General features: G+C 39.4%; 1 protein-coding gene across 1 annotated transcript in view; it reads right to left on the bottom strand.

Annotated features, from left to right (window-relative positions):
• APOB (apolipoprotein B) overlaps nt 1–26044 on the bottom strand; it is a 42169-nt gene extending 16125 nt beyond the window's left edge. The window contains exons 1-25 of the mRNA XM_059729267.1: nt 25934–26044; nt 24119–24157; nt 22724–22839; nt 22003–22148; nt 21099–21252; nt 20778–20933; nt 18891–19015; nt 18618–18703; nt 18061–18280; nt 16527–16754; nt 16244–16361; nt 15978–16124; nt 14952–15163; nt 14353–14590; nt 13341–13517; nt 12511–12702; nt 11403–11573; nt 10341–10552; nt 9660–9842; nt 9239–9360; nt 7580–7790; nt 6050–6225; nt 5721–5908; nt 5281–5426; nt 195–568 (exon numbers count right to left, since the gene is read on the bottom strand). Of these exons, the coding sequence (XP_059585250.1) occupies nt 195–568; nt 5281–5426; nt 5721–5908; nt 6050–6225; nt 7580–7790; nt 9239–9360; nt 9660–9842; nt 10341–10552; nt 11403–11573; nt 12511–12702; nt 13341–13517; nt 14353–14590; nt 14952–15163; nt 15978–16124; nt 16244–16361; nt 16527–16754; nt 18061–18280; nt 18618–18703; nt 18891–19015; nt 20778–20933; nt 21099–21252; nt 22003–22148; nt 22724–22839; nt 24119–24157; nt 25934–25991 (4195 nt within the window). The 5' untranslated portion in view covers nt 25992–26044. The remainder of the gene's footprint in view (nt 1–194; nt 569–5280; nt 5427–5720; nt 5909–6049; nt 6226–7579; nt 7791–9238; nt 9361–9659; nt 9843–10340; nt 10553–11402; nt 11574–12510; nt 12703–13340; nt 13518–14352; nt 14591–14951; nt 15164–15977; nt 16125–16243; nt 16362–16526; nt 16755–18060; nt 18281–18617; nt 18704–18890; nt 19016–20777; nt 20934–21098; nt 21253–22002; nt 22149–22723; nt 22840–24118; nt 24158–25933) is intronic.
• Nucleotides 26045–26052: the final 8 nt, after the last annotated feature.

The following is a 26052-nucleotide window of genomic DNA, read 5'->3' as shown; positions in this document are numbered from 1 at the left end:
TATTGGAAAACTGGGGTTTTAATGTTGACTTGTCTAAATTAATATTTAGTTCTATAGCTGTCTACCATGTACAAATTAACGTGCTTAATATGAGCATATGAGAATACAGACATTTAAAAATAGTTTTACAAGAGCTATAGTAAGAATACAAATAATAATAAAAATAAGGATAACAATAACGATAAAACTCTTACCCTGCACATTGAATGAAAGTAGCTCAAAAACAGAATCAGCAGTCATGTGGTAATTTGTTTTCATGCTTGGTATAGTCTTTGTTGTGTTTGCCAGTTTGTAAGCTGCAGACCAGTTGAAATAATTGCTGTATAGGTTTGTGGAGATATCTAAAGTGCCAAGGAGAGGCACATGAAGTGGGTAGGACTCTGGAATGGTAAATGGTGGAATTCTGAACTCCTTGGATGGTACATTTAGTCCCACTGATTGCATTACCAATGGAGGTGTTTTTACACTCTTTGGTATCTTTATGTCATGTGATGATCTTCCACCAAAAGGCAATGGAATGTTAATTATAATACTGTCCTTGTTCCAAATATATTTGATCCGGCCATCACTGTAAGACAAACGTTACTCCTTGTAAGTGTTCTGTAAAACTTGATTAAGTGTACAAATAATACATACTTTAATGTTGATATTAAGCTTCTTCACAGACACACATTTGAAGGGAAGAAAAAACACTGTGAATATGTAGTATGATGGTATTTTCAATGCAGATTGTGTACATTCATTAACGTACCTTCTAACACTTCTGTTCATTTGGCAGACAGGGGTTACATCTATACGTTCATTGATGCACTTTTGTTACTGCATTAAATTTAGTACCTCTGGTGTGAGGTACTAAATACATGCACATTAGGATGCCCTAATGTGCAGTAGCAAAAGTGCATGCTTTTTTAGTGATGCTTAGTGTGCAGTAACCTATTTTTACTGTGCATTAGTGTATTAGCATAGTTTTTGACGTGACCTTTTAAGGCTACTGAGCATTAAAGAGCATGTGTAGACATGCCCAGGGAGATTGAGATGGAGAGATTAAGTTTCCCAACACCAAGAAGCAAGTCACCAACAGAATTTAGGTTAGAACTCTGATGTTCCTGACTTTTTGCCCTAAATTCACCTAATCAGATTAGTATTTCTCAAACATTTTGGGGTTTATTTCCCTTTTATATTTGTTTACTTCTGTTTACCCTTATGATTCTGTTATGAATAATGAAAAAAGTAATGCTTTATGTTACTACAACATCCTCTCTTGCTTGTTGCTACACAGTTCAACCCCTCTGACAAACTAAGAGAAACTGTAGAGTTATTCTCCAATTTCCTTTTTCTCTCTTTTCCCCCCCATCTACATTTCCCTTTCCCTTTTTTGGTTTTTCTGTTCACTTATGTATCTTCTAAACACATATCACATATCCAAAGGGATAAATATAGTCCACTTAGAGCAACACTGGATCAGATCATGCTGACTGCCTCTTACTTTTTTGCAAAGGTGTTAAAAAAGCAAGTCCTTAATACATTTTTCTCTTGCTTTTCTACTTTGCACTTGCTATGTAAATCTGTTCCACGAACAATAATGAAGAGACATAGCAGTGTGAAAATGGGTTTCTGACAGAGTGAGAAAAGTATCGTAATATGCATTTTATTAATTGGGACATATAAGGCAGGACTTTATTTCCCTTTATGTGCCTAAATGGCAGCTTTCTAGCTGGGTACTTGGCTGCTTCTGGAAATTACTCCTGCACTATGGACATGTAGGTATCTGTATAAAGACTGAGCTTATGCAGTTGGCCATATACTGGCCAGGCATATCCATAGGTGCTTGAGGGAAAAACAGAGAGCACAAGGAGGATCCTTTCTTCCTTTGGCTCCAAAGCAGTGGTGACGTGTAGTGGGTGCACTGGGATGCACGTGCACCTTCTGAGAATGCTGGTGCATGCCCTCGCAGTAGCTTTCCCTGTTTAGGCAGCAGGTGGGGGAGAGGGGGGGCAGGTGGGAGCATTGGTGCCCCCCCACCAAGAGTGCCGGCTGGGAAGTGGGGGCACCAGGAGAAGTGCTGCTGGCACTTCTGGGCACATCCCTGGCTCTTTTGGGCATACCACTGGCACTTCTGGGCAGCATTCCCTCTTAGAGCCAGCTTAGAAGGAATGCTGCTTCTGGGTCAGTGCGATTGGCCATGGGGAAATCCCCCCTCCTGGTCAGTGTGATTGGTGATGGGGGATCCCCCCAGCCCCGCTTGAACCCCCCCTGGTCACTGGCTGACCGCTGTGGGGGCAATTGCCCTCCAGCTCAGGAGGCACCAGTTGCTCATGCCCCAAAGTCTACTAGTTTGGGCACTTGTCCAGATGTAGACAGTCCAGTTTTAGCACCACGCCACTCTATTGCAGGACAGCAATCATCTCACCCAGCCACATCCTCTCTAGCTTGTTCTTCTTTTCCTGGCCATACATATCCTGCTCTTGGCTGCCCAGGAGTCCAGCTTCAAAAGGGGAACTGTAGAGCCTGATCTGTGGTATGGTGTTTGAAGTACTATACTGGGACATCAAAAAGATGCAGGCTCAAAATCCCTCTGGAGAAGGGACATTTAGAACCTGGGTCTTCTGCTCCCTGGGATAATATCCTAACTGTTCAACTACTAGGGTTCTCATGTAGGCAGGTTCTTAAACAATCTGCCACCCATTAGCCCTGGTTTTCTGGAAAGGGACATTTTCATGACTTGGATGCTCTTATGCATCCATAATGGGTGTGCATAGGTAGCTAGGTACCTGCTTGGCCACTGTGTAGCTGCCTGCCCATGCTCAGTTTAAGTGTACACACAGTCCACAGTGCAGGGGTAAAAGAACTGCAACCTGCACATAAATGCCAGAGGCTACTTACGTGACTAGGCACACAACGGGGAAAAATCCTACTTGTACTGTACAAGGAAAGTCTTACAATCAGCATCACAGTCTGACAGAATCCTGATTCTGGACTCAAATGTCCTAATTCCAAGCATAATGACCTACTCGTGAATATAAGGGGAGACTGAGAAACACTCCAAATGCCGTCACTTGTTTGAAGCTCTTCCTCAGTGAAACCGTTGCCATACATATGTAATGCATCATGTTGAATAAAAGAAATAATGCTATTCATTCATAGTCTTGTGTGGGAAAAGGGACATGTTTGCGTAATGTGGCATGAGGAGTTTCATTATTAATACATGTTGTTTGATGGAACTTTAATAGTTATGGGTTATTTCTGACAATTTTTATCTCAAAAGTTTTGTGAAGTTTCGACAGAATGACTTTATTTGTCCAAATTTCATACTAGAAAGTGTGTTAATCATTATATACTATTTATTACTCATCCTTCAGAACTTGTTTTTCTTTTTCTTAAAAAGTTCCAGTCACCCAATCAGGCCTAAGGAACAATTCCCTGTGGTGACTGAAGAAATCTGACTGGCAGCCAGAGGCAAAGTGGGGGTAGAAGTGTTGTTATGCAAAAGGAAAATGAGAAGGAACTGTGCCATAATTTACAAGAGTTGACTTTTGGCAAGATCCTGTTTTCTAACAAGATTTGTTTGTCTAAACTCGTGTTTTTGATGATGAGTGCCTTGAGGCAAGACTTTTTTCTGCTTTACATATAAGAGCCCATTTAAACAAGAATAGGGGCTTACCAGCATACTAACAAGTTCACTGTAATAGCCAACTACAGAATCAAAGTGAACAGTTTCCAATAACCCTTAGGTTGAAATTATCTGCATAAACTATTCTGTGAACAGGTACAAATAACAAAATATGTTTGTTAAAACCAGTGCTGCTTCATAACTAGTCTGGCAACAGAGAAAAGGGGCAAAATTATTTGCAAGGGATTATTCTCCCAGTAACATGATTGCAGTTGTTCCTGTTTCCCACAAAAAGGACTTCTCCAGATGTGTGGAAAATACTGATAAGGTTTGTTGGTCTACAGAGATGTCTGTGAAACATATTTACTGAACCAACAAAAATGGGAGCATATCAGACATTCCTAGGACATTAAAAATTGCATGTAAAAATGCAACCATTAATATGGTTTTAGATGGTAGCCAAATATTATAGTGGTGAATATGGTACAAACATAGTTTTACTAGAAAGAATGTATACTCCCAAATAGAAATTACCTACCACTCAAAATATGGCCCTTAACATTAAATGGTTAATAAACATGTAATGCAGGGTAGAAGAAATAATCATGATTATAAAAATGGCCCATCACCATGCTCAGCTCATTAACAGAATTAAAGCAATGCAGCTATTTAGTTTACTGATAGGGACATGAGGAAAGTGTAAGAGTTAAACAATAAATATGTTTGAGAGAGATGAAGGCCAAAGATATTTCAAACGTATTTGCTATTGGGAATCTAGACTTGTACAAGCATCTCTGCTCCTTTGACTTGTATTCATTTCTGTTAACAGCCTTTCCTATGGAGGTTAAGCATAGGCCAAGGGTTCTTAAAATAAGAACTGCAACCCCAAATTAGGTTACAGCCCCAATGAGTGTGGTCATGAGCCCCATAGACATTCAAAGAGCCTGGCAAAGCAACCAGCAGTTAGACTGCAAGCCCCCGAGTGGCATCATACCCCTAAATATTGGGAACTTCTGATGCAAAGCTATTTATCAGTATTCCACTGGGGCATGAAGCCAAGCTCTGTTGCTTCTTGATTCATGATTAGCACCATCAAACTAACAGAATAGGGGGAAATTAGTCTGCTAGAACACCAGGCTGGGAGTTGTAATGAATGCAAGTCCTAAATAATGGTATAACATTCAAAACAAATATTCTAAAAAGACATTTTATTTCTACAAATCTCCAAGTCTATTATGACCCTAAGAACTAAATCTTAGCTGAGAGTGTGACTGAACTGAATCCATGGGAAGCGGATACATATCATATAGACTTTGTCAGTGAAATAGCATAGGAGATTGTCATTCTGGCTCCTTTTTTATTTCTATGTTTCCAGTGCCTTACTCTTGCGCAGCATTTCTTACTATGATATAGTCATATATTATGGGCCACCTCCATGGCTCGAGTAAATTGCTTTTAGCGGGCTTGTGGCAAATGTGCTACCCCATTGTACATCATTATGTGTATATTTTGCTGAACATAACATCTCTGCTCTTAAAATCCTTCCTTATGATCACAATAGACTGTTGTCTAAAGCAAGGTCAAATAAAAATGTAGTAAAACCAGTCATGAGCATTAATGAATATCTAGTTTTGGTTCCCTGAGGTGACCAATCTCATGTGCATCTTTACCTTTTCAGGAAGAGTTCCTCTGGAATGGTGATAACTGGGAGGCCCATTTTCTGAAAGTTAAGCTCCTGAAGTCCACTGAGTTTATTCTTTAGAGTCTGAGCATAAGGAACATCTCTGGATGCCTTCTGCAGCCAGGTATTTGTTGCCTGCAAAACCCAGAGCAGATGAGTTTCCAGAGTAAAATGAAATGACAAGTTGGTGGCAGGGGAGGGAGAACACTGCTATCTTGGGCTAAATGCGTGGTCAACTAAGTCACCGGGACTACCCATTTCCTTCAGATGAAGTTGGTGCTAAAGAGCTTTGCTGGTCTGGAATAGACAGAACTGCTAGTGAAGCTGTTACACGCTCACACTAAAGTCTGTGACATTGCTCACGTGAGTATATTTTCACCAGGGACTTAGTTAGGCTCTAATATTTCTATAATGTGTGTTCATTCTTACCACAATGAATTGGGAGACAATGTGTCTTAGCGTCATGTCTGTTTGAGCCACTTTCCGGTCCAGCAGCTCATTGGCATGCTTCCGTAAAGTCTTTGGATATTCTGCCAAGTCAACAGGGAAGCTGGAAGACATCTGTTTCACCGCAGCATTCGTGTCGATATGCCACTCCAGTTCAACTTTCTCAGAATCTGAAAATCATAAGAGTTCAAGAGGTAAGCAAGGTAAAAATTAAAAAGGCTCAACATGCACAGAGATGTGCTGTAGAACTAAAATGATACTAATGCTTTTACATGTGGACAGGGTTTTATTATTATATTAAATTAACATACTGTATTTGAAAACAATGCTTTCTGAAATGGAGTTCCCATGAGCTGTTGCAGCTGAGTTGATCTGAAGAGATGCACTGTTAGCTGAAAAATGAAGCAACGTCTCCGTTGTAAGCTGAGTTTGCAGGCGAGGAATGGAAATGTCACCTCCTAGCATTGCATCTTCCTTCCCATCGTACCTGAGAAAGTAAAATAGTAGACAGTGTGTTTATCAGCGGTTTTATTATACGTCAGTTTTGAGCAACAAGATTAGCGTTTAGAATTGGATAAAAGAACAGGTAGTAAAAAAAAAGATTTAGCTGAACCTCGGGGCTCAGCCTAGGTTTCTTAACCCCTCAGGTCTGGGCATTTTTGGGCACTTACACACATGCAGTGAGCCTGCTCTGATGTGCTATAAATCCAGTGTGTCAGAGCAGACTCAAATGAGTCTGCTGGAGTGCAGAAATTAATGCTCTCCAAAAGCCACCAGGATCAAGTATATCAGTGTCCCTGCACTGAAAAATGGCAGTGGGGTACTTTGAACTAAAACTCATTCAATAAGCTTTGGTTCAAAGCACCACACCACCATTTTATCAGCACAGGGTGTGCTGATACATGTGATGCTCGGGCACTTCTAATTAGCGCGGGTCACTAATTAAAATGCCACCTCGCCACCGCCTCCTGGAGCATATCTATAAATGCCCATAGTGCCCAACATCCCTTCCAAATATACAGATGATCCAATAAAAGATATCACCAAAAAACTCCCTTGCTTCTCTCATACTTGTCCAGTAACATATGTTTCTGAAATCTTCACTTGGACTAAATACCTCTTGATGTCAGACGTCATTCTGACTAAAACATGAGGGAAAACTAAATGTTTTGCCCTGGGTGGGCCATATTGTACTACCAGACCTGATTTACCATTTGTTTTACACTTTTGTACCTTGACTTGAGTAGAACTACAACTATTCCAGATTCTACAAGAGATGATCCCTGGGGATAAAGAATTTCATGGAATAATGAAGGTTATTAAAACAGCAATTTTGTCGATTCACCTTGGGTCCATGAGGCTGACAATTTTTGCACATTTTTAAAAGTTCTCCTACAGATACCAAAGGGAATATTCTCAGCATGAAGCGTGGAAACCTAAAGAGGCAGGGCTGAGTTATTTTTTTCTTATACTTTATTTCAGCATTATGTGCCCATGGCATCCTAGATATTGTCCAAAGGCAGCTGATCCAAGAAATACCTCAATAAACCTTTAGTCTAAATTTTACAGGCCACATCCAGTGTAAGGGGTTAGTCACAAACCTGGAGTATACCTGTTTTCCCTTTTTATCTGTCTGTGGTTGGTTACAGATGAAAAGCTTTATGGGAGGCATGTATTTAAAACTATTTGAATGAAGATTGGTTATATGGTGTGCACAGGTTACGTGCAATCTTTGTCCATCTATGAGTACAGAGCATAATCCTAAATCTCGCCTATTAATGAAATGTTGCACTTCCTAATTCAAAAGTCTATGGAGAAGCGTAACAGTGTTTCAGGATTACCTTACACGACCAGTAAGAGTAACTTCAGGAATCTTTTTGTTGTTGAGGTCCAAGATAAAAGTATATGCCTTCCTCTCTGGAGTGGATTCATCATTGACTCTGAAGTTGGTACCAAAATCAACATCAAAATTTGGAATTTGGACAGCACTGGTCAAAATCCTCTTGCCTCTGTTATATCTGAAAGTTAGTGTGGCCTCACAATCCGGAGCTCCTGAAAAATGTTAATTGTCTGTTCACTAAGCTTATATCATGATACCCTGCTTTAGGAGAGAGGATGTAAAAACAAGCAAGCAATAATATCACCCTCTTGAAGAGATAAATCAGGCACTGAGAAGCATAAATTCTGATTAAATTCAATTTGCATTTCCTTGATGGAAAAAAAATGAAAAAAAGGATTTGAACCACACTGCTATATTATCTCTGTTTAATTACCTTCCTGTTCTTACTGTTTATCTAGGATTAGTCTCCTTCAATTTGGATTGTCCATCCTCTACCTGGGGACGAACAAGTCCCTGCATACCTACAGGCTTGGCAACACCAACCTAACAAGCACTACAAATCAAAGGGACCTGGGGTAATAATAAACCACATTGGGAACATCAGCCAGCAGTGTGACACTGTAGCCAGCAGGGCTAACAATACCCTGGCATGCATCAGTCGATGCATCTCCAGCAAAACCAAAGAAATGATTCTTCCACTGTATACCCAGCATTGGTGAGACCGCAGCTGGGGTACTGCATCCAGTTCTGGGTGCCGCACTTTAACAAGGATATGGTAGAGCTTGAGAGAGTCAAAGAAGAGCCACCTGTATGATCAGAGTCTTAAAAGGCAAGCCATATGCGGAAAGGCTGAGGAATCTGGGACTCTGGAGCCTGTGGAAAAGAAGGCTGGAGGGAACCTGGTAGCAGCTTATCGCTACCCTAGGGGATTACATCAAGGGCTTGGTGAGCAACTGTTCACCAGGACACCCGAGGGGAAAACAAGGAGTAATGGCCACAAACTCTTGGAAGACTGCTTCAGGCTTAACATTAGGAAAAACTGCTTCACAATTAGGGTGACCAGACTGTGGAATAAGCTCCCTCCAGAGGTGGTGCAATTGCCTACTCTGGAAATCTTCAAGAGGAGCCTGGACGGTCGCCTTGTTGGGGTCACCTTACCCCAGTTGTCTTCCCTGCTTGGTGCAGGGAGCTGGAACAAATGATCTTCCGAGGCCCCTTCCAGCCCCTTCCAGCCCCTTCCAATCTATGAATCTATGATACAATTCTTGCTTTCTGAGTATATTTTCTGTATCTCTATGCATTATTGACTCTATTTCTTTTCGTATTTTTCTTAACCATGAATGATTTTCTTTTGCATATATAGTACCTATTAAATTTGCCACATTGTTGCATTCATTTATCAATATAATTACACAATGTAAAACAGAATAAAGCATATTATGTTGCAAAATATTTCCTAAATATTTGTGGCCTGGGACCATGTGCATACATGAAATTTAATATAGGGCTATGTGCTAAAATGATTGCATTATGTGTTATAGATAGTGGTGTAAGATTGTTACTCCTGATTTTTGTCATGACATCATAATGGAAAATTTAGCTGAACTATATATATATATATATATATATATATATATATATATATATATATTATTCTTACCTTCTGCTTGAGCAGAAAATTTCAAGGTATCTATCAGATCATGTCCCTCCCTCTTTGCTTCATAGGTGGCAGTTGCAGAATATTCCTTCACTTCCCCTGTCGGTTGTATTTCCACTTCAAAACTAGAGTATGCAAAATGGGAAGCGGGGGGAGGGAGCAGTGGGGGGGAGGGGGAAGGGGGAGAAAGGGGAGGAACAGGGAGGAGAGGAAGTCACTTATTTTATTTAAGACAGAAAACAGTAAAAATCAATATGCTTCCCAATAAGCTGTTTCCGAGCTGATACGAAAGTACGTGAAGTCTGGTATGAAGTTTGTTATGAAAGTACATGAAGAACAGTATTATGTATGTGAGCCTTACAAGGAAAGGTTGACTTATGAGGGGTAGACAAAAATGGACATAGTGAAAGATCATATGGCTAACCTGGTTTCTCCAGTCAGTGGATAGTACGGTGCTGCCTCTGTGGTACTGGAATTAGAGTATTCTACCTTGGTACAGTAATTTAGACCAGTGAAGAGAGGTTTGCAAGATGTCCGTGACTCTCTGTTCTCAATCAGAGGTGGAATTACTTCAGTTTTGGTTGGAGAAACCAAATGTAATGTGTTACTGGAAGACAAAAGTGAACCTAGTTATTTTCAAGAAACTTATATAAATATTACTTTAAAATGAAAAGCCCTATTCATTACATTTCTTTTCAAATGAAACACTTTTGAAAACAGTCCATAAAAAGCTTTCTGAATTTAGTGAGAAAACAATCCAATTATTTAATAATAATAATAGTTGTAATGATAAGGAATTAACAACATCTCTTTTACATAGATAGTATCACCATTATTTTACAGAAAAGGAAAGGAAAGCTAATATTACTGACATTGTGTTATTTGTTGCTCGTATCTATGAGACTGGACTCTCAGCTAGTTCAGAAAGTAGGTGGTACTACAAAGGAATTTAGTTCAACTTTAAAATGCCAACAGTTTTCCAGAAAATAAAAAGTAAAATAAAATCCAGAACAGCATTTATTGTTGAAAAACAGAAAGCAAGAAAAAAGAAGGGCGATTGAAATCTTGGACAAGAATATATGTTCTCTCTCTGTATATCAAATACCTGATACTGAATAGCTTGGTTGGAGTCTTTGGAGCAGGGATGCTGAATTTTAACTGTCCAGTTTTCGTGCCAATATGGGCTTCAAATCCAGACTCATGGTAGATAATGGAGTTCATCTGCACACCACTTCTAGCAAACACTGGGATGTTTATTCCCACATGACTAATAAATTCAATTCCCACTGAGGGTTTAGCAATCAGCTCTGCATGCATCTACAGGATGAACACAAGAATTACATATACATTTATTTCCCTAAAGAAGATTTTATAGCTTTGTATCTGGTTATAAATGCTAGTTCAGACAATGGGATAAGAATACAGAGTCCACAAGGGTGCCTGTATTATAGTGTGTTGGAGCAGACTTGATTAATTGATTAATTGAGTCTGCTGGAGTGTGCTAGTTATCATGCTCCAGCCAGCCTCTGCATCTCATGTATAGTTAAAGCATTTCCCCCTCCTTTCTGAAGTTCAGGGATGCTGATACAAGAGACACTCTGGACACTTTAATTAGAGCTGCTCTAATTAAAGAGCTCCCCCACCACTCCTGGAGCATGCATAAAAATACCCTGAAATTCTGATCTCATTTTGCAAAATTGCAGAAAACGAAATCATCCAAAGACAGTACTGTGTTTAGTGTGGTCTCAACAGAGACTCTGGAGTCTTATTTTGTTACCTAAACTAGCTTTATAACCCCTATACAGTTAATGGGTTAAATGCTTTGTATCCTCTTTGAGCCCTTCAGTTCACCTTCACCTCTCTCAGCAGTGTCCCCTTTTTTCCTGCAGCTTTCCCTATCTTTTCATTTACACGACCTTCTTCTTATTCAGTACCCCTGGTCTCCACAATCTATTCATAGCATCTGATGAAGTAGAATGTAGCCTACAAAACTTCATGCCTCTCTGAATGTTAGTCTATAAGGTGCAACCCTGCCCTGCCTTCTGCATACCTTCAGACTAACACATTTAGCCACCATTCTCTGCTTGCCCATTTCACTGGTGTGTTCCCAAGCAAGACAGTATGCTTGTTGGAAGACTATAATATGAAGATAGTAGTTAAGACGTACGTGCTTTTGGTAGTGCATCTTCATCCCGGCTTTGGCTCCAGGGGTCATAATTCCAGATAGAGCAACCTGGAGTTGAAATCCTGCTCCAGTTGGTAGCTCAAATTCATTGTCCATAAACATGTAGTGAACAAATAAATCTGCCTCGGTGCCTTTTGAGATGGCTTGCACAATCTGTGGATCAAACAAGAAAACAAATGCTGGACAATATAGTACTTTGAGGTACACTTGGTAAAATTGAAATGAACCTAGAATGTGGTATATTATATTTTTAAGGCATCACATCTTCTATGTTAACAATTACTATTCAAAACAAAGGCTAAGATACACAGACATACAGACATATTACTTTACATGGCAGAAGTGAAAAATTAAGAAAAGTTAATGCATCTTTTCATCACCTAAGCCTGAGAAAAAACTAGCGACCACTAGTGATGATGACAAGCGGTGACAGGTGTAATACTGAAAAAATCTAATTAGACAGACTTGGCAAGATTTGGGCCTTACTGAAGTCAGTGACAAAACTCCATGGTCTGAAAATCAAATATAAATATAAAAATAAAATATCAAATATAAAACAGAGTAAGAAATACAAAACACAGAGTAACAAATCTCCAAAATCCAGGCGTTTTCAAATGATCTGAACCTTCTCACTCTTCTCTGGATTAGCAATTAGATTTAAACAACTATTGCAAAACCATTGGACTGGAAAGGACCCAAAGGATCTTCTAGTCCAATTGTCTGCATACAAACAAAATTATCATAGCTCATCAACCATGCCATGCCTATCCAGCCTCTTTTAGAAAACTTCCAGCAAAAGAGATTGCACAACTTTCCTAGACCAGTCTTTCCACTATCTTACTGTTCTTATAGTTGGGAAGATGTTACTGAGATTGAATTGAAACCAATATGCTGTGATCAAGAGATGGTATTAAATTAGTTCATTTGACATTATACTTGAAATACTTTTCTCTGTAGTTTTCTTTTTAAATGACTAATAATATTTCATTCAAATAGCCATGATTTTTCAAAGTAAGCACAAATTAAACCATTAAAAATATCTGGTAGAAAAACCTAATCAGAAATATTCACTCAGCACTCAAAAACATACCTTTTCTGGAATGCTCGGCAGAGTTTTAATGGTCTTCAAAAGCATATTACCAAGAAGCTTGAAATCATTGAGTTTCATGTACCCTAGTTCTTCTCCAAGTATTTGGAGGTAAGCTCTAGCTTCAGGGAAGTCTTTGTTTCCCACTTCTTTTATCAGTTTTTCAAGATTACGTGCTAGTCCAGTCATCAGCTCCTGAATCAAAAGTAGAATGAAATGAGATCCCTTTGAAAAATTGTGTCACTCTGTACAGCCAGTACAACTAAGTGATGAACACTCACTAATCTGCACACACATTCTTATTGCTGATAAAACCCAGGATCTTTGATTTTTTTAAATATGATAAAGCAGCATCTTTACCTAGAATTAGAGTGAGAGCCCATGACATGTATTCTGGAGTAACTTGACTTTCTCTGAAGTAAAAGTGGATTGGATGTTGATATACATCACACAGGCCACATCTACATGAGATGCTGACTGCACAGTAACCTGAGTTACTGCGCAGTACCACTGACAAATGGCTTTTTTGTGATGCTGACTGCACAGTAGCTCAAGACGACTGTGCAGTAGCATCGCGTCATGGTTTGTGCCGTGAGGTGCTACTGCACAGTAGTCTGGAGCTACTGTGCAGTCAGTGTCTCATGCAGATGCAGCCACTGAATCATTAAATGTTTGGGTTTTTTTAATTTTTGTAGATTAACCACAACTGAATAGTGTTTCTGATATGCAAGAAGTGCATATTGCATATGCTTTATTATATATATGTGAAGCCTTATATATGCAGACATTAAAGATCAATTAATCTCTAATCAAAGAACAGTCTGAAAGTATACCTGTTCCTGTGTGTTCTTCCTGGTGTAACCAAAATAATCAAAGAGCATTTTGGAAACCTGCTCTGGAACTCGGCCATCGATCCAATACAAAGCCTTGCTGGTGCTGTCAGGGAAAAACCCTTGGTGTCCAAACAGTGCTTCTAGTGTTGGCTCAAAGTTCTTTCCATCCAAGCCGATCTGAAATAAGTAAAGCATTATCATAAGTGAGACACCTTCCCCATTTCCTGAGAAAGCTCTGCAGCACAGACACTATCTAGTGACCAGTGTTTCAAGTATATATTGCATGCAGAGAAAGCTTTAGAAAAAACTTTTCCTGTGCAGCAAGGCTGAGAAGCAGGCTGCTGCATACCACTTACAATTAAATTCATCCCCGTGAAGATGACTAGCAACACAACTCATGCAGTGTTTTTATATCTCTTAATTCCTAACACAAGTACTTAGGTATATCTTTAGCAGGTCATAGAACTCTAGCCGGGTTATCACCTAGCAATGCATTGTATTTTTACTTGGTGCATCTACACAAGATGCTTAATGCACATTAGACTAATTCTACAGTGCATTAGCATGTTATGGCAAAAGCCATGCTAATGTGCTAATGTGCAGGAGAATTAGTCTACTGTGCATTACTTTTCACAAAAAGACCATGCGCTGGCGCTGGTACGCAGTAGCTTCAGTTACTGCACATTTAGTTAGTAGCTCATATTAGAGGTACTAAACTTACTGCACAGTAACAACAGCACATTAATACATGTGTAGACAAGCCCACTGAGACTTTGCATGATAGTCTAAACCTGTAATGCACCTAGATGTGCTGGTAACGGGTGTCAGCAAAGGAGGTGACTTCACAGAAAGTCCACTGAAATCAAAGGAAAGAGTTCAATTGACTTAAGAGGGCTTTAGAACGGGTCCTAAATGCTTCTGAAAAGAAATTTTACTTCAGTGCAAGTTTTGCAAGCAAGCAAGCAGGACAGAAAGAAAGAAAAGTTGCAAAATAGCAAAAAAAGTGGTATACCTCAAAGATATCCATTGGACTAAACCCATACACTTGCAAAGTAGTTTTTAACATGGTTTCTTTAGGAACGGCATTGTTTGGCTCAAATAAGAGGTTCCCTTCCACTCTGGCGGAGAAAGAGTTATTTCCTGGCAGAGACACATTTTTGGAAATCTGATAATTCCGTGAGAACTTTTTGAAATCCCAGGCTGTTGGAATCTGGAATCCTTTAAAAGCTTCTTGTAATTTGTTTTTCAGGCTGAAAAAAGGACAAAAAATGCATGGAAATACAGTTAATATAATATCACAAGTATTTCAGTCTTAGATCATTTGGGAATTTTGATTCAGTCATATTGGCTGCAATTAGCCAATGCTTTTCCCATGCTCGTGTAGTGTAGTCCGATCCTCAATCACTTTAAACTGTTTGTATTCAAAACACTGGCTTACCTCAGCCAGTGACCTAGCCTTCTGACTTCAGATTTTTTAAAATAATTTTATTTAAGTTAACCATTATCTTTCAGGGGAAAAATATAAAACCATTGGATATGATCCTGAGCATTGCAGTTAGGTTCAGAATTTCATTCCGAGGTCAGCACTGCTCAATTTAATTTTGCACTTACAATTCAATGCCTATTTCTTCAGAGTCCAAAATGTTGGTAATGTGTGAGCTGATGAAACTTTTCACTTGTTCATTCTTGTCCTTTGAGACAGTTTTCACAATTTTAACAAGATCAGACTGGGAAGGATTTTTCATGATCATGAGATAGGCTGCCAGACGTTTTTCAACTGGAGCATCAGCTTCTTGGAAAATGGTAAGCAGCACTGCACGGTCCTATACCAACAATGAAAAGTCTGTTAGTGTGCTATAATCTGGTCAATAAATGAGATGCCTATCCCTGTCTGAAACATATTGGATCATGCTATTCCTTTAAGGACAGTTAAGCCGCTTATTTCCACAACTGATAAAAGTTTTCTTTTTAGCAATTTGTTTCAATACTTAACGTGAAGGTTGCGTCTCTGTATTTGTTAAAACTGATTTCATATTTTGTTTGCAGCAACTGAAAAAAGTGGATGAAAATTGAAATACGTTCCTTTTCGATTGTTGAAAACAAGAATTTTTCCAGTTTTTTTAATCCCCAAAAGTCAAAGTTACAGAAAAAAATTAATAGATTCATAGATTGTGAGGCTGGAAGGGGCCTCGGAAGATCATCGAGTCCAGCCCCCTGCACCAAGCAGGGAAGACAACTGGCAATGAAATGACAATGAAAATTATTTTTTTTTTTCCATGGGGGTGGGTGTGGGGAGGAGGCGGGGAAACATTTTCCAAAGAGATTTTGTGATATATGTAATACCTAGTAGTACTAAGTACTCCAACTTTAAAATAGGGCTAACTGAAAGTCTTAATATCTATTCTACAAGAAATTATGATGTTCTGCAAAAAACTGTGTTCCATTTTGAAACTAACCTTGAAATTCAAAGTTGAATTTTCAAAATTTTATGTTGAAGGGAAAATAAAAAAAAAAAATTGAAATGATCAAAACAGTTTACTTCAAAATTGTTTAAATATAATTGAACCTGGGAGCATAAATGCTCAGGTCCTCAGTTCAGCCAGTGCACTCTCAATTCCCCAACAGCGTTGGATTTACCTCTTCAGTAAGAGTCATTTTCCGCAAGGCCTGGATGGCTGATTTCTGAACTGAAAGTGTTGCAGCTTCACTTCGGATGCAGGTCCTAACAGCAGATTTCAGACTCGGATGAGCTTCTTCCAGTACGCTGCCCATGTTTCCTATAGCCTGTGAGCAATGAAAACAAGGCAATAAACACTTTTTTCTTCACCACCCAGAACGTAGCGCTGCACCCTTTTACTGTTTTAACAGAACAGCTCCTGTACATGGGAAGGGAAATGAAATACCCTTAGTGTGAGGTAGGCTAGTTCATTATCTCCAGAGCACTCATTGCCAAGCAGTGATTCCATGAATTTTGCAACATCCTTCACTTCTTCTGTTATAACATTCCTCTCTCTGTAGAATCTATGGAGAGACAGAATGGAACGGGGAACCATCAGAATCTCCTTACTTGGATGTGTCTAATTGGATTTGTTTTCAGTCAAATGACATTAGGTCTCAATAATTATAAGACTGCTTGACCCCACCCCCACCTTCCGTTCCCCGAAACTATATGTAGTTAGTCCTCACCCATTAACAGTGTGGCTTAAGGCATAAAAAGAAGCTCGACTTCGCAGATGCTGGGCCATGTTAAGAATTTCCCGTAGTCTTTTCGGACATGGAGAAGGCACTAATCCAAGGGTGTATGTAACTATGTCTGCTACAAGAGGATTGACATGGCCACTTCGTAGTATCTGTAGGATGGCACTGTAGCACTCCACGGTACCGCACTGAGTCAGAGCCTGTATCGTGATAGAACTGAAAGCAAAAGAGAGAGTTTACATCAGCTCCATATTTGTGAGGATATAACCATGCCACACTTCTTTGACACTCTTAGCTCCAACTCTATCCTAGTGAAAATGGACATTTTCTATAATTAAGAGAGGTTTTTTATATCGCTAAGGACCAACTCCTGAAATTCAGATTCAGATCTGAACTTCTTGTCATCCCCAGCAGTATAGATTCTCAAATCCAACACATTGCAGGTAGTGGTCCAAGTCAAAAACAGACAAGGATTCAAGAGTCTTCTGGTTTCAGAAGGGGACTTATCACTGACCTTTTGGTTCAGGCTTATCCTCAAGCTTTTTTGATCCCAACTATACATGTAAAACCTCTATTCATTCATTCATTCATTCATTCATTCATTCATTCATAGTTTCATTTACCTGAAACTATACTTGTGTGCTGTAAATGTGTGTCTGTGAGTGCATTGCAGCATCATATTGCTTACACAATAGCCAGCTATGTGTAACAAAAAGGTTCTTATAACACTGCTATAACCAATTTGCACCCTTCCCATGCCCACAAGCAAACCCTTAATCTCCATGATATGATAAGCCAAACTAACACTGCTTCTTCCAAATCTGTAAACTGAATAAAATGCAACCAAGAGGGACACATTGGGACAGAAAAGTTCTGGATCATCCAAAATCATCTGCTCCCTACAAGTAATGACGTAGTAGCAGCAGGCATCGGGGTCATAATTAATGTATTTGAGCAAATCTGTTCCTTGTATTGCCCATGTAAGGTTGAACCTATATGTATCTAATCTTTAAAACCTATACATGAAACTATGCATGGTAATGCAGTAATGTGGGGATGGCTAGCATCTATGATTGCTGGTTCACTAATTGTTGCATGGCACTAATTGCATGCCAGTATGGGAGCAGATCAGGACATGCTGTGGATTTGATCGCACATTTAGCAGAATTGATTGTCTTTTAGAGGCCAGTTCCCCAATTAATATAAGATGATGAACAAATACGGAGAAAATGTAAAATTTTACTTTTCAGCAAAAGGTAAGGATTTGAATAAAAACATAATGCTCTAAACCCTGTTGAAATAGATGATTACCAAGCTGATTTTATTTTAATCGTGCTTACCCTCCTTCTCTCTCTAGCCTATTCACATGACCTATCTTTCAAAATGTTCAATATTGCAACATGCAAGATTAGGCATGGATTAGGCACTATTTATAGCAGAACATCAGGTTTGGAATTGATTTAACCCCATATTGCAACATGGTGTTTTTGCATAACAGAAGAGCACACTGCTGCTTACATACCTGGAAGTTTCTATCATCTTTGGAACAAGAGAACCAAGCGTGTCATTGTGTAAGCTTCTAAGACCAGATACAAATCTGTAAAAAAGCCTTGGTCTCTGCTGGTTGTTCTGGGAAGAGGATAGCTTCTGCAGTTCCTCAAGGGTTTTCAGAACAGAATCTCCAAACTTTGAAGATTTAGCATTCGAATTTTCAAGTGAAAGTCCTCTCTTTTCCAGTGCAGCTAAAAAGCAGCAAAACATATTAATTACTTGTTTACTGAAGGGGTATGTTATTTCTGACTACTCCTTTCCATCCATTTGCATAATAACATTTCTTTTTCAGTCTTGTATAGCTGCTGATGTGGCTAAACCATTCATTTCCCCCAAACTAGAATATGCACAGCAGAATAAACATCACAGTTATTTCCTGAAGTTTTTCTTTTTTTTTTTTTTTTCTGACTGTAAGTATTGACCACTTTACATAACCTCCCAAACGGTTTCAGTCTTCCCAAATTGCTTTTTGGGGGTAGTTTACTATTCACCAAAAAATATTTGTATCTGTGCAGAGCCATGTCGCACCTTCATCAAAGGTTCTGCTGTTGCTCTTTGGGGTGTCTTCGAGCTTCAGTGTCTGTGTGACTTGTGTCATTATTCCATACCGATTTCTAGGAAACAAAGTTAAGATACAGCACTTTAGTTGAGTCTAAATAATTTAGATGGATCTTGTCTGATTGTAACTGTGTTACAATTCATGCAGTTGACAGGAGAATGAGTCAGAATAGAATTTGGCCATTTATTTTTCATGATTCATATTTGCAAAGAAAGGATAAAATAAAATAGCATGCAGCCTACTTGTACGAGGAAGGCAGGAACAGGTGTTTTTCACTGCACACCACTTCAGACACGTGCCGTCTCTTGGTATCAATAGAGTACTGACAGTACTGAGTGCTCTTGATCAGGGTTGACAAGGGACTATCCTGTAAAAATGAATTGGATGATAATTTTTCTTTGTATCATTTCAGTAAAACAAACAGTTTGCATCTGAGAAGTTCAGACATGCTGAAAGCAGCAATGCTGTTTAAATTGTCATTGACGTTGTAGCTTTTTGCTAAATAATTCTGCAAATATCATTCCTGATCCTGAAGCCTCTACAGATGCAAAAACCCTACTGAGGCTTTATCTCAGGTGTCAATCCAATTAGTGAAGTGTTTGCTTGAGGAGGAACTGTAGTAGAGGGGTTCTGATAATACATTTTATTGAACCAACTGAATATTATTTTCATTTCAATGAAAAGATGGGGGTTAGATTAGATGACCTCCCGAGTCCCCTTAAAGCCCAATTTTTCTATGACTTACATTGTTTTCATTGACAAATGAAAATTGTTTTATCTGGTATTTAGCTTTGGCCATCTCTGCTTTTTTCCCTGACCTGAAGAAGGGCAATTTGTGTCTGGAAGCTTGTCTGACATCTCCCCCAATTATTCGGTTGGCCCACTAAAAGTGAATACCAAAGAATCACTTGCTTCTCATGTACTGTCTGGAGCATCATGGCTACAACAACCCTCCAACCCTACTAGGTACAAATAGATTGATCCTTTATAGCAGGGGTGTCAAATATATGGCCAGAACTAGCCTGTTGAGTGGCTTTATCTAGTCTGTTGAACTAATGGCTGGCAACCAGAAGTTGGGGGATATGGCTTGCTGCAGAATGCAAGGCCCTTTGGCTCTGTTGCCCATGGCCACTGGCAGAAAGTTTGACTCACTGACATGGCTGCCCCCAAACTCTTCTTGTGCCCTTGAACACCTCCTGCTACCTGGACCCACCGCTACCCCTGGATTTCTGCTGCTGCTGGACCCCTCACCACCTCCAGACCCACTGCCACTGCCATCATGGTGACCACCCAGTCTGTTTCCATGCCCCAGATTGTATCAGGCACACAAAAAGCCCTGAAGTCCAGATCCAGAGTGGGGTCCCATGTAAGTTGACAACCCTATTTTACAGGCTGTGGGAAAGGAGACACTCTCAACTCATGAAGTAATTTGCAATGGTTAGAAAAATTCAGACACTAAAACAACTGGTGTTTCTTTTCATTCTTTTGTGGAGTCTGCACTTACAAAGAATTTATAGATTCCTATGAGGGGCAAAAAGCATAAGCACACTTATCCTAGGAGCAAATCTTCAAATGTGTGAGCAAACGTTTCTGCATGAGCAACTTAGGTGAAAACAGCCTGATTTGTCTCTGAAGATAGGACTTATCAAACAGTTTAACTAGGTTCATGTGGTACCTGCATATGGAGGCTGGTTACAGGCAGTGTATATGTGTAAGTTGAAAGACCTGAACTATAAAGTTTAATGAAATATTTAGCTTATCTTGGTCCATGCCTTATAAGACGTTGCAGTTCTTAGAGTTGAAGGTGTATATATATATTAATAAAAAGATTAGCTTTTACAAAGTGCTGTCTAAAAACATGTCACAATTCAGTATTCATGGGAGGAATATGAAAGAAGGGGAATTGCTAGTATTTCCTCTTTTTTTTCCATTTACTATCACCATGACAGTAAGTAAAAGTCATAGATCAGATTCAGTTCTCACAGATGTGCATGCAGCACTATCAGGGTCTTCAAAAATACAGTTGAATAAAAGTTTACCTTATTTGTAATGGTCATGGTTTCTAGAAAATAATCTAGCTCTAGTTATCAAAGAATGCTCTTAAACAATATTATTCCTTGTGAACTTACCAGTCCCTTTATAAGGGCAATTGGGCTGACATGTTCTCTAACAGGATTGAAGTTATCACAGGTTTTCAGGTTTCTGTTCATTGAAATATCTGTTGCTATGCTTCCTTTTCTGGTCCTGACTTCAACTTCAGTGTCACATTTTCCATAGACAGTATCCTGGAAAGGAGTGAAAAATTAGCATAATTGTTCATGTTACCAGACAAGTCCAAATTCAGCTACAATGGACCCTTTCTACCAAAATTCCTGAGCAAGAAATTCAGGATTGGGTTCACTAAGTGAGATCTGCTGGAGAAATAAAAGTAACTGTTCTCAAATTCCTACCATGGGAACAATTTTGGTTTTGTCTTCTGTTTCCATTGGCACCAGAAGAGCTGAAATGATCCCCCTCTTGATGTTAAGAATATTCACAGACTCGTGCTTCTCAGGGTAGAGCTGGACTTTTGTCCCATCCTGCATGTTAAATTTCAGCTCGTGCCTGTCAGAAAGAAAAAAAAAATATTAGAAATGTGACAAAGTAGAATAGCAAAGCGGTGGATCCTTTGTCACCCAATGTCTTTGTATCAAGACTGGATAACTTCTTGAAAAAAAAAAAATGTTCCTCCTCCACCTTAAGTTATTTTAAGCTTCTTTGTCTGTGAAATACAGGACAGAAAAGTAGCATTTGGGACTTCTTCCGGAAGGATGCTCCCTGCATAAGCAGAGGCACTGAAACAAGTGACAAAGTGAGTGTAGACATAGGAGACAAATAAGTGTTGGAGACTGGTGGAGCAGAGGCAGGATATGTATTACTTTACAAATGCAGGCAGGTAGTTATGTTGCAAAGGATTATAAAGATACAACTGGGCTGCAGTCTGAGCCCATTTTTTGATGTGTGCAGTACCAATTGCAAACGGTATTTGAGAATATTTTCCATGCAGGGGACTTGTCCACTATTAGAAATGTATCAGTGGAGACTGCTAATTCCTGTACCATAACCCATCAGTAGAAAGGGACCTGGCCAGGCATCCCAGAGACAGCAGAGCTCAGTTATACCATCTTCCTGTAGCATGACTTATGTGTGTCCCTGACTAGCCCTGAACTGTATTGAGACCAAGTGAGCCAGTGAGCTACAACTAGTTTCCCCCAATTTGCTTCAAAATCTGGGTCAGAACAGCCATGGACCTCAGCCTTTTTTTCAAGGCAGGGCAGATTGTCACACTGTGGTATAGCCTGCATTTTTACTTACTGGGACATAGCACTGGCAAAGTCATCTGAGTTCTTAGACTTTTTCAGCATAGCCTTTCCCTCAGCATCCGTACCAAATACCTCCCGCAGGGTGCACTGGCTTGTCTTCAGGATAAAGCTGCACAGCTGTGGGACCTCCAGTTCCACCTGGAAACACACAGGATATGCGTTTGCTCCTTCTTTCATTAGCACTACCTCGGTTAGCATCTTCAATGACAGCAGACTTCCTAAAATTCATTTTTAAGTAACACTGTGGATGTCAATAGCAGCTTTTGTCTAAAGAAGTGAAAGCAAGCAGGCTTACAGGTACCCAAGTGATGGTAAAGGTCATCTATTCCTCATTTTGATCAGAAGCTAGATCAGGCATAGAAAAGTTGACTTGCCCTTAGTCCCATAGTAAGTGACTGAGCCCAGAAAAAAGGACCTCCTCTTCTGCTACATTCACCTCACTAAATTAGGTAACAGTCAGATCTCAAATTAGGGCTGGTTAAACACTTTAATGAACCAGTGGGAAAAAAGGATGTTGATTTAACAACATATTGTCTTCTAAAAGCATCTGTGTTTCATGCAAAATATTGATTTTTGTTAATATTTCATTCATTAAAGTATTTCTGCTGATGACACTTTGATTCAGCTATAATTGAGCTGGCTGGGAAATACTTTCCCGCATTGCCAAGTATTGTCTCCAGATTATAGTGTTTTTCTACTTCCCCTTTCTCTACCTTGCAGTTCATTTTGGAGCCAGTTCGTGAATCTGCTGTTCCGGACACTCCACTTGCGGTTTCTGCTTCATAGGTGTAAATGTATTTTCTGAGGTGCTTAAATCTGGTTGCTTCTTCTGCAATTAGGAAAGCAAGTACATTTTCATGACTTGTTCAGACAATTTAGATATACATATCCAGGTAGCATTATGAACATTAAAAGCAATTCCCACAATAGAAAAAACACGTTAAGATACTCCCACTGTTGATTTCTTTTTAAGTTTTGGGCATAAAGACTTCAAGGAAATCATTAGAAAGGGACATGATATTTTTAAATAAAACTTGAATGTCTTTCTGAGACACACTCTATGGTTCAAACAGAAGCTACAGTTTTAATACAGCAATTGTTGGTTCTTTGGCTTCGGTTAATTGCCATTAACATCTGATAAAGAGTTAGGAATATTTGATGCAGACAACTAATGCCACTGTTTTAATAAAAGCCTATGTGTCTTATGGTACTTGTTTCACTGTCAGTGAGAGCCACATTCATCTAAAAACAAACAGACCAAACCCCGCCAAGAACTGATCTGTCTGTGAGTTAAGTTGCCAAAAATTAGCACCAAAAAGGACATAACCCTGAAACCAGGATGCTGAACTATGAGAAGAATCTAAAAATCCTCTCTCAGCTACTATCCTTTCTAAGTACATGTAGGGAATATCAGTCAAAGGATTCAGATGAATTAATCCTGATCACCTGTAGATGGTGCTAGTGTCAAATAAGGGAAAGTAGATCACTGGGGACAACACCAACTCATCAGATACTTTGACCCTCCTGGAGAACATTATGTATCCAGCAAGAAGTCAGGGCCAATCAGGGTTCATGACAAAGGTTGCACATAAAGTCAGCATTTCCTTATTCTTGACTTGTTTTAATAAATTATTGTCCTTGCTGATAGAGTTGTTGATGGACTTGACAGATAGTCAAGTGCAAATACCTGGGTGTAGCTCGAAGGACTGAATCAGGAGTGAGATTATCAGTGAAAGGTACACGATTCCTGTGTTAAATTTTCAATGTTATGGAAAGAGGGTCTCCAAAGAAGGGGTTCACTGCTGGGAATGTGTTGGAAAACCAACAGAGCAAAGAAATGCGGAGTGTATTTATGGAAAGCTGTTTTATGCTCAAAACCACAATCACAGTTTTTCAATTTGATGACGTTTAAAATTCATAGGGCCAATTCCCTCATCCTTTCAAGTTCCTGAAGTCTATGAGATTTTTGCCTAAGAACTCCAGGATATAGTCTATCACATTTATTGTATCTGGCTTAGGATTTATGGAAGAATAAAACCCCACGTCTGGGAAATATCATGAGTTAGCATATTATCAGAGCAAAGTGAATATAAAAAAACAACTCATACTTGAGCAGCTGGGACTTCCGTTCTCAGGCCCCTCTTCTTCTGTAAAGGAGCAGAGTAAGAATTAAAACTTTAGTGTGTGCAACTTTTTTTCTAACGTAATATTTCAGTTCAGTTTATGAAGGATTCTGGCTGAAAGCTATGATCCTGGAAACAACATACAACCCTAATATAACTAAATTTAGGCAAAAATGGTAAAACTAATATAATATAGATATACCAATATAAACACAACATTGTGTTTTAGGGGGAGAAACACAGACAAGTAGGACCTTGCTAACTTGTACTAACAAATTAAATTGCTTTTTTTTTTTTGCACATGCTGATGTAAGCGATAAAACTCTGATTAATACCAACAGCGTAGTCAGGCAGCAAGGGCCTGGTTACATTATTATTTTGGGCAACTCCTTGGAGCTCTTAACACCTGGACTGTCCGCACATTAACACCTAAAACTAGTATTGAGCACTTGTGATGCTCAAAGGTACGCCACTTCGGGACATATACTTTGTGAGTTAGCCATCAAGGGCCCAATTTTAGGCTCACTAAACTAAATAGTAAAGTCAGGTTAACAGTGCAAATGTATACAAAGCTCTGTGCTATATGAAGTATGTGCTACATAAAGTCCATGGATGACGGAGTGAGGTAGAACGCACCAATGTGCTCCGGGCTGTTTATTAATTACGTTGAACATTGTAATTTGTTTTTAATTGTGGAAATATTGCAGACTGGATCACTGGCTGCGCTGTGGTCTAATTGCCTTTGTAAAAATAATGACAGCTTCACTATACGGGACTTGTTTGCACATAAGCAGGGAGAAACCTCAAATTTCATGGACTGGCAAAAAGCAGATCAATATATAATTCACCTGATGTAATGACAAATGTAAATAGATCTGTTGAAAATGTTGTTGAATTTAAGCAATACTTGGATTCCACAAGGCTGCGCCATTGCTTACGATGGGTCTGAATATTGAAAAGGCATGCTGCCGTGGACACAGACAACGATCCAAAGCTCACTGAAATTAATAGGAGTTTTGTGCTTTGTTTCAATGCAGATTGAGAGAGACCCGTATTTCTTTTTCCATAAAAATAAAATGTATTTTATGGAATGTAATAATTTTAGCAACAAGATATAGGATCAGATCCAGCCTTCACATGACACTAGAGGAGTTGAGAAAGGTGCATTTTGGATGAAGCTGATGGTACTGCCATGCATAACACCTGATTTTCCAAACAGCATTCACTGCAGCAATGCAGGAGTCAGTCCCTTTCCTTCACTGCACTTTACAAACAACAGCAACACTAAACAACCTAAATAGCCACTGCCAGGGAAGGAAGGAGTTTGTTCCCAAGGACACAGCATGACAAAATATACACATCAGAATTACCACACCATTTAACACACGTCCTGTGTCAAACTGCCGTGTTTCCTACCAAAGACATCATGTTTTATTGCTCACCTCCCATCACCGTTACAGTAAAATGAATTAGCAATAACCTTACTGATTCTCCATAATAAGTAACAGTGACCACACTAAAGAACAACAACGAGGCAAAAGCAAACTAGCAGAGCCATGCTTAATGTGTCAAATAAAAATAAACCAACGAAACCAGGTGCTACTTCCAACGTTTCTTTCTGTGGAATTACTGCAGGTCCCACTCCTAGGGGACAACCCCACCATGGCAAAGAATTGCATCTTTCTCAACTAGAAGAGTTGGTTTGTGGCACTCTTGATTTTTACCTCCCTGCAGTTTCACTGAGGGGTGGTCACAGGAAAAGCAGCAGCAAGCCCTTGTATAATATAAGGTACTACTTACGAGCGAGAACATCGCTGCTCAGCAGGAGCAGCAGCAGCCAGAGCTGCAGAGGGCCCATGGCGAGCACCGGCCACTCTTGCAGCCCTCGCTGTGTCTCCTCTTCTTTCCCCCTTCACCTC

This window comes from Alligator mississippiensis, chromosome 1, assembly GCF_030867095.1.
Source record: "Alligator mississippiensis isolate rAllMis1 chromosome 1, rAllMis1, whole genome shotgun sequence".
Taxonomy (NCBI): domain Eukaryota; kingdom Metazoa; phylum Chordata; order Crocodylia; family Alligatoridae; genus Alligator; species Alligator mississippiensis.
The sequence above is the reverse complement of the archived record's forward strand: the minus strand, read 5'-3'. Positions and strand labels throughout refer to the sequence as shown.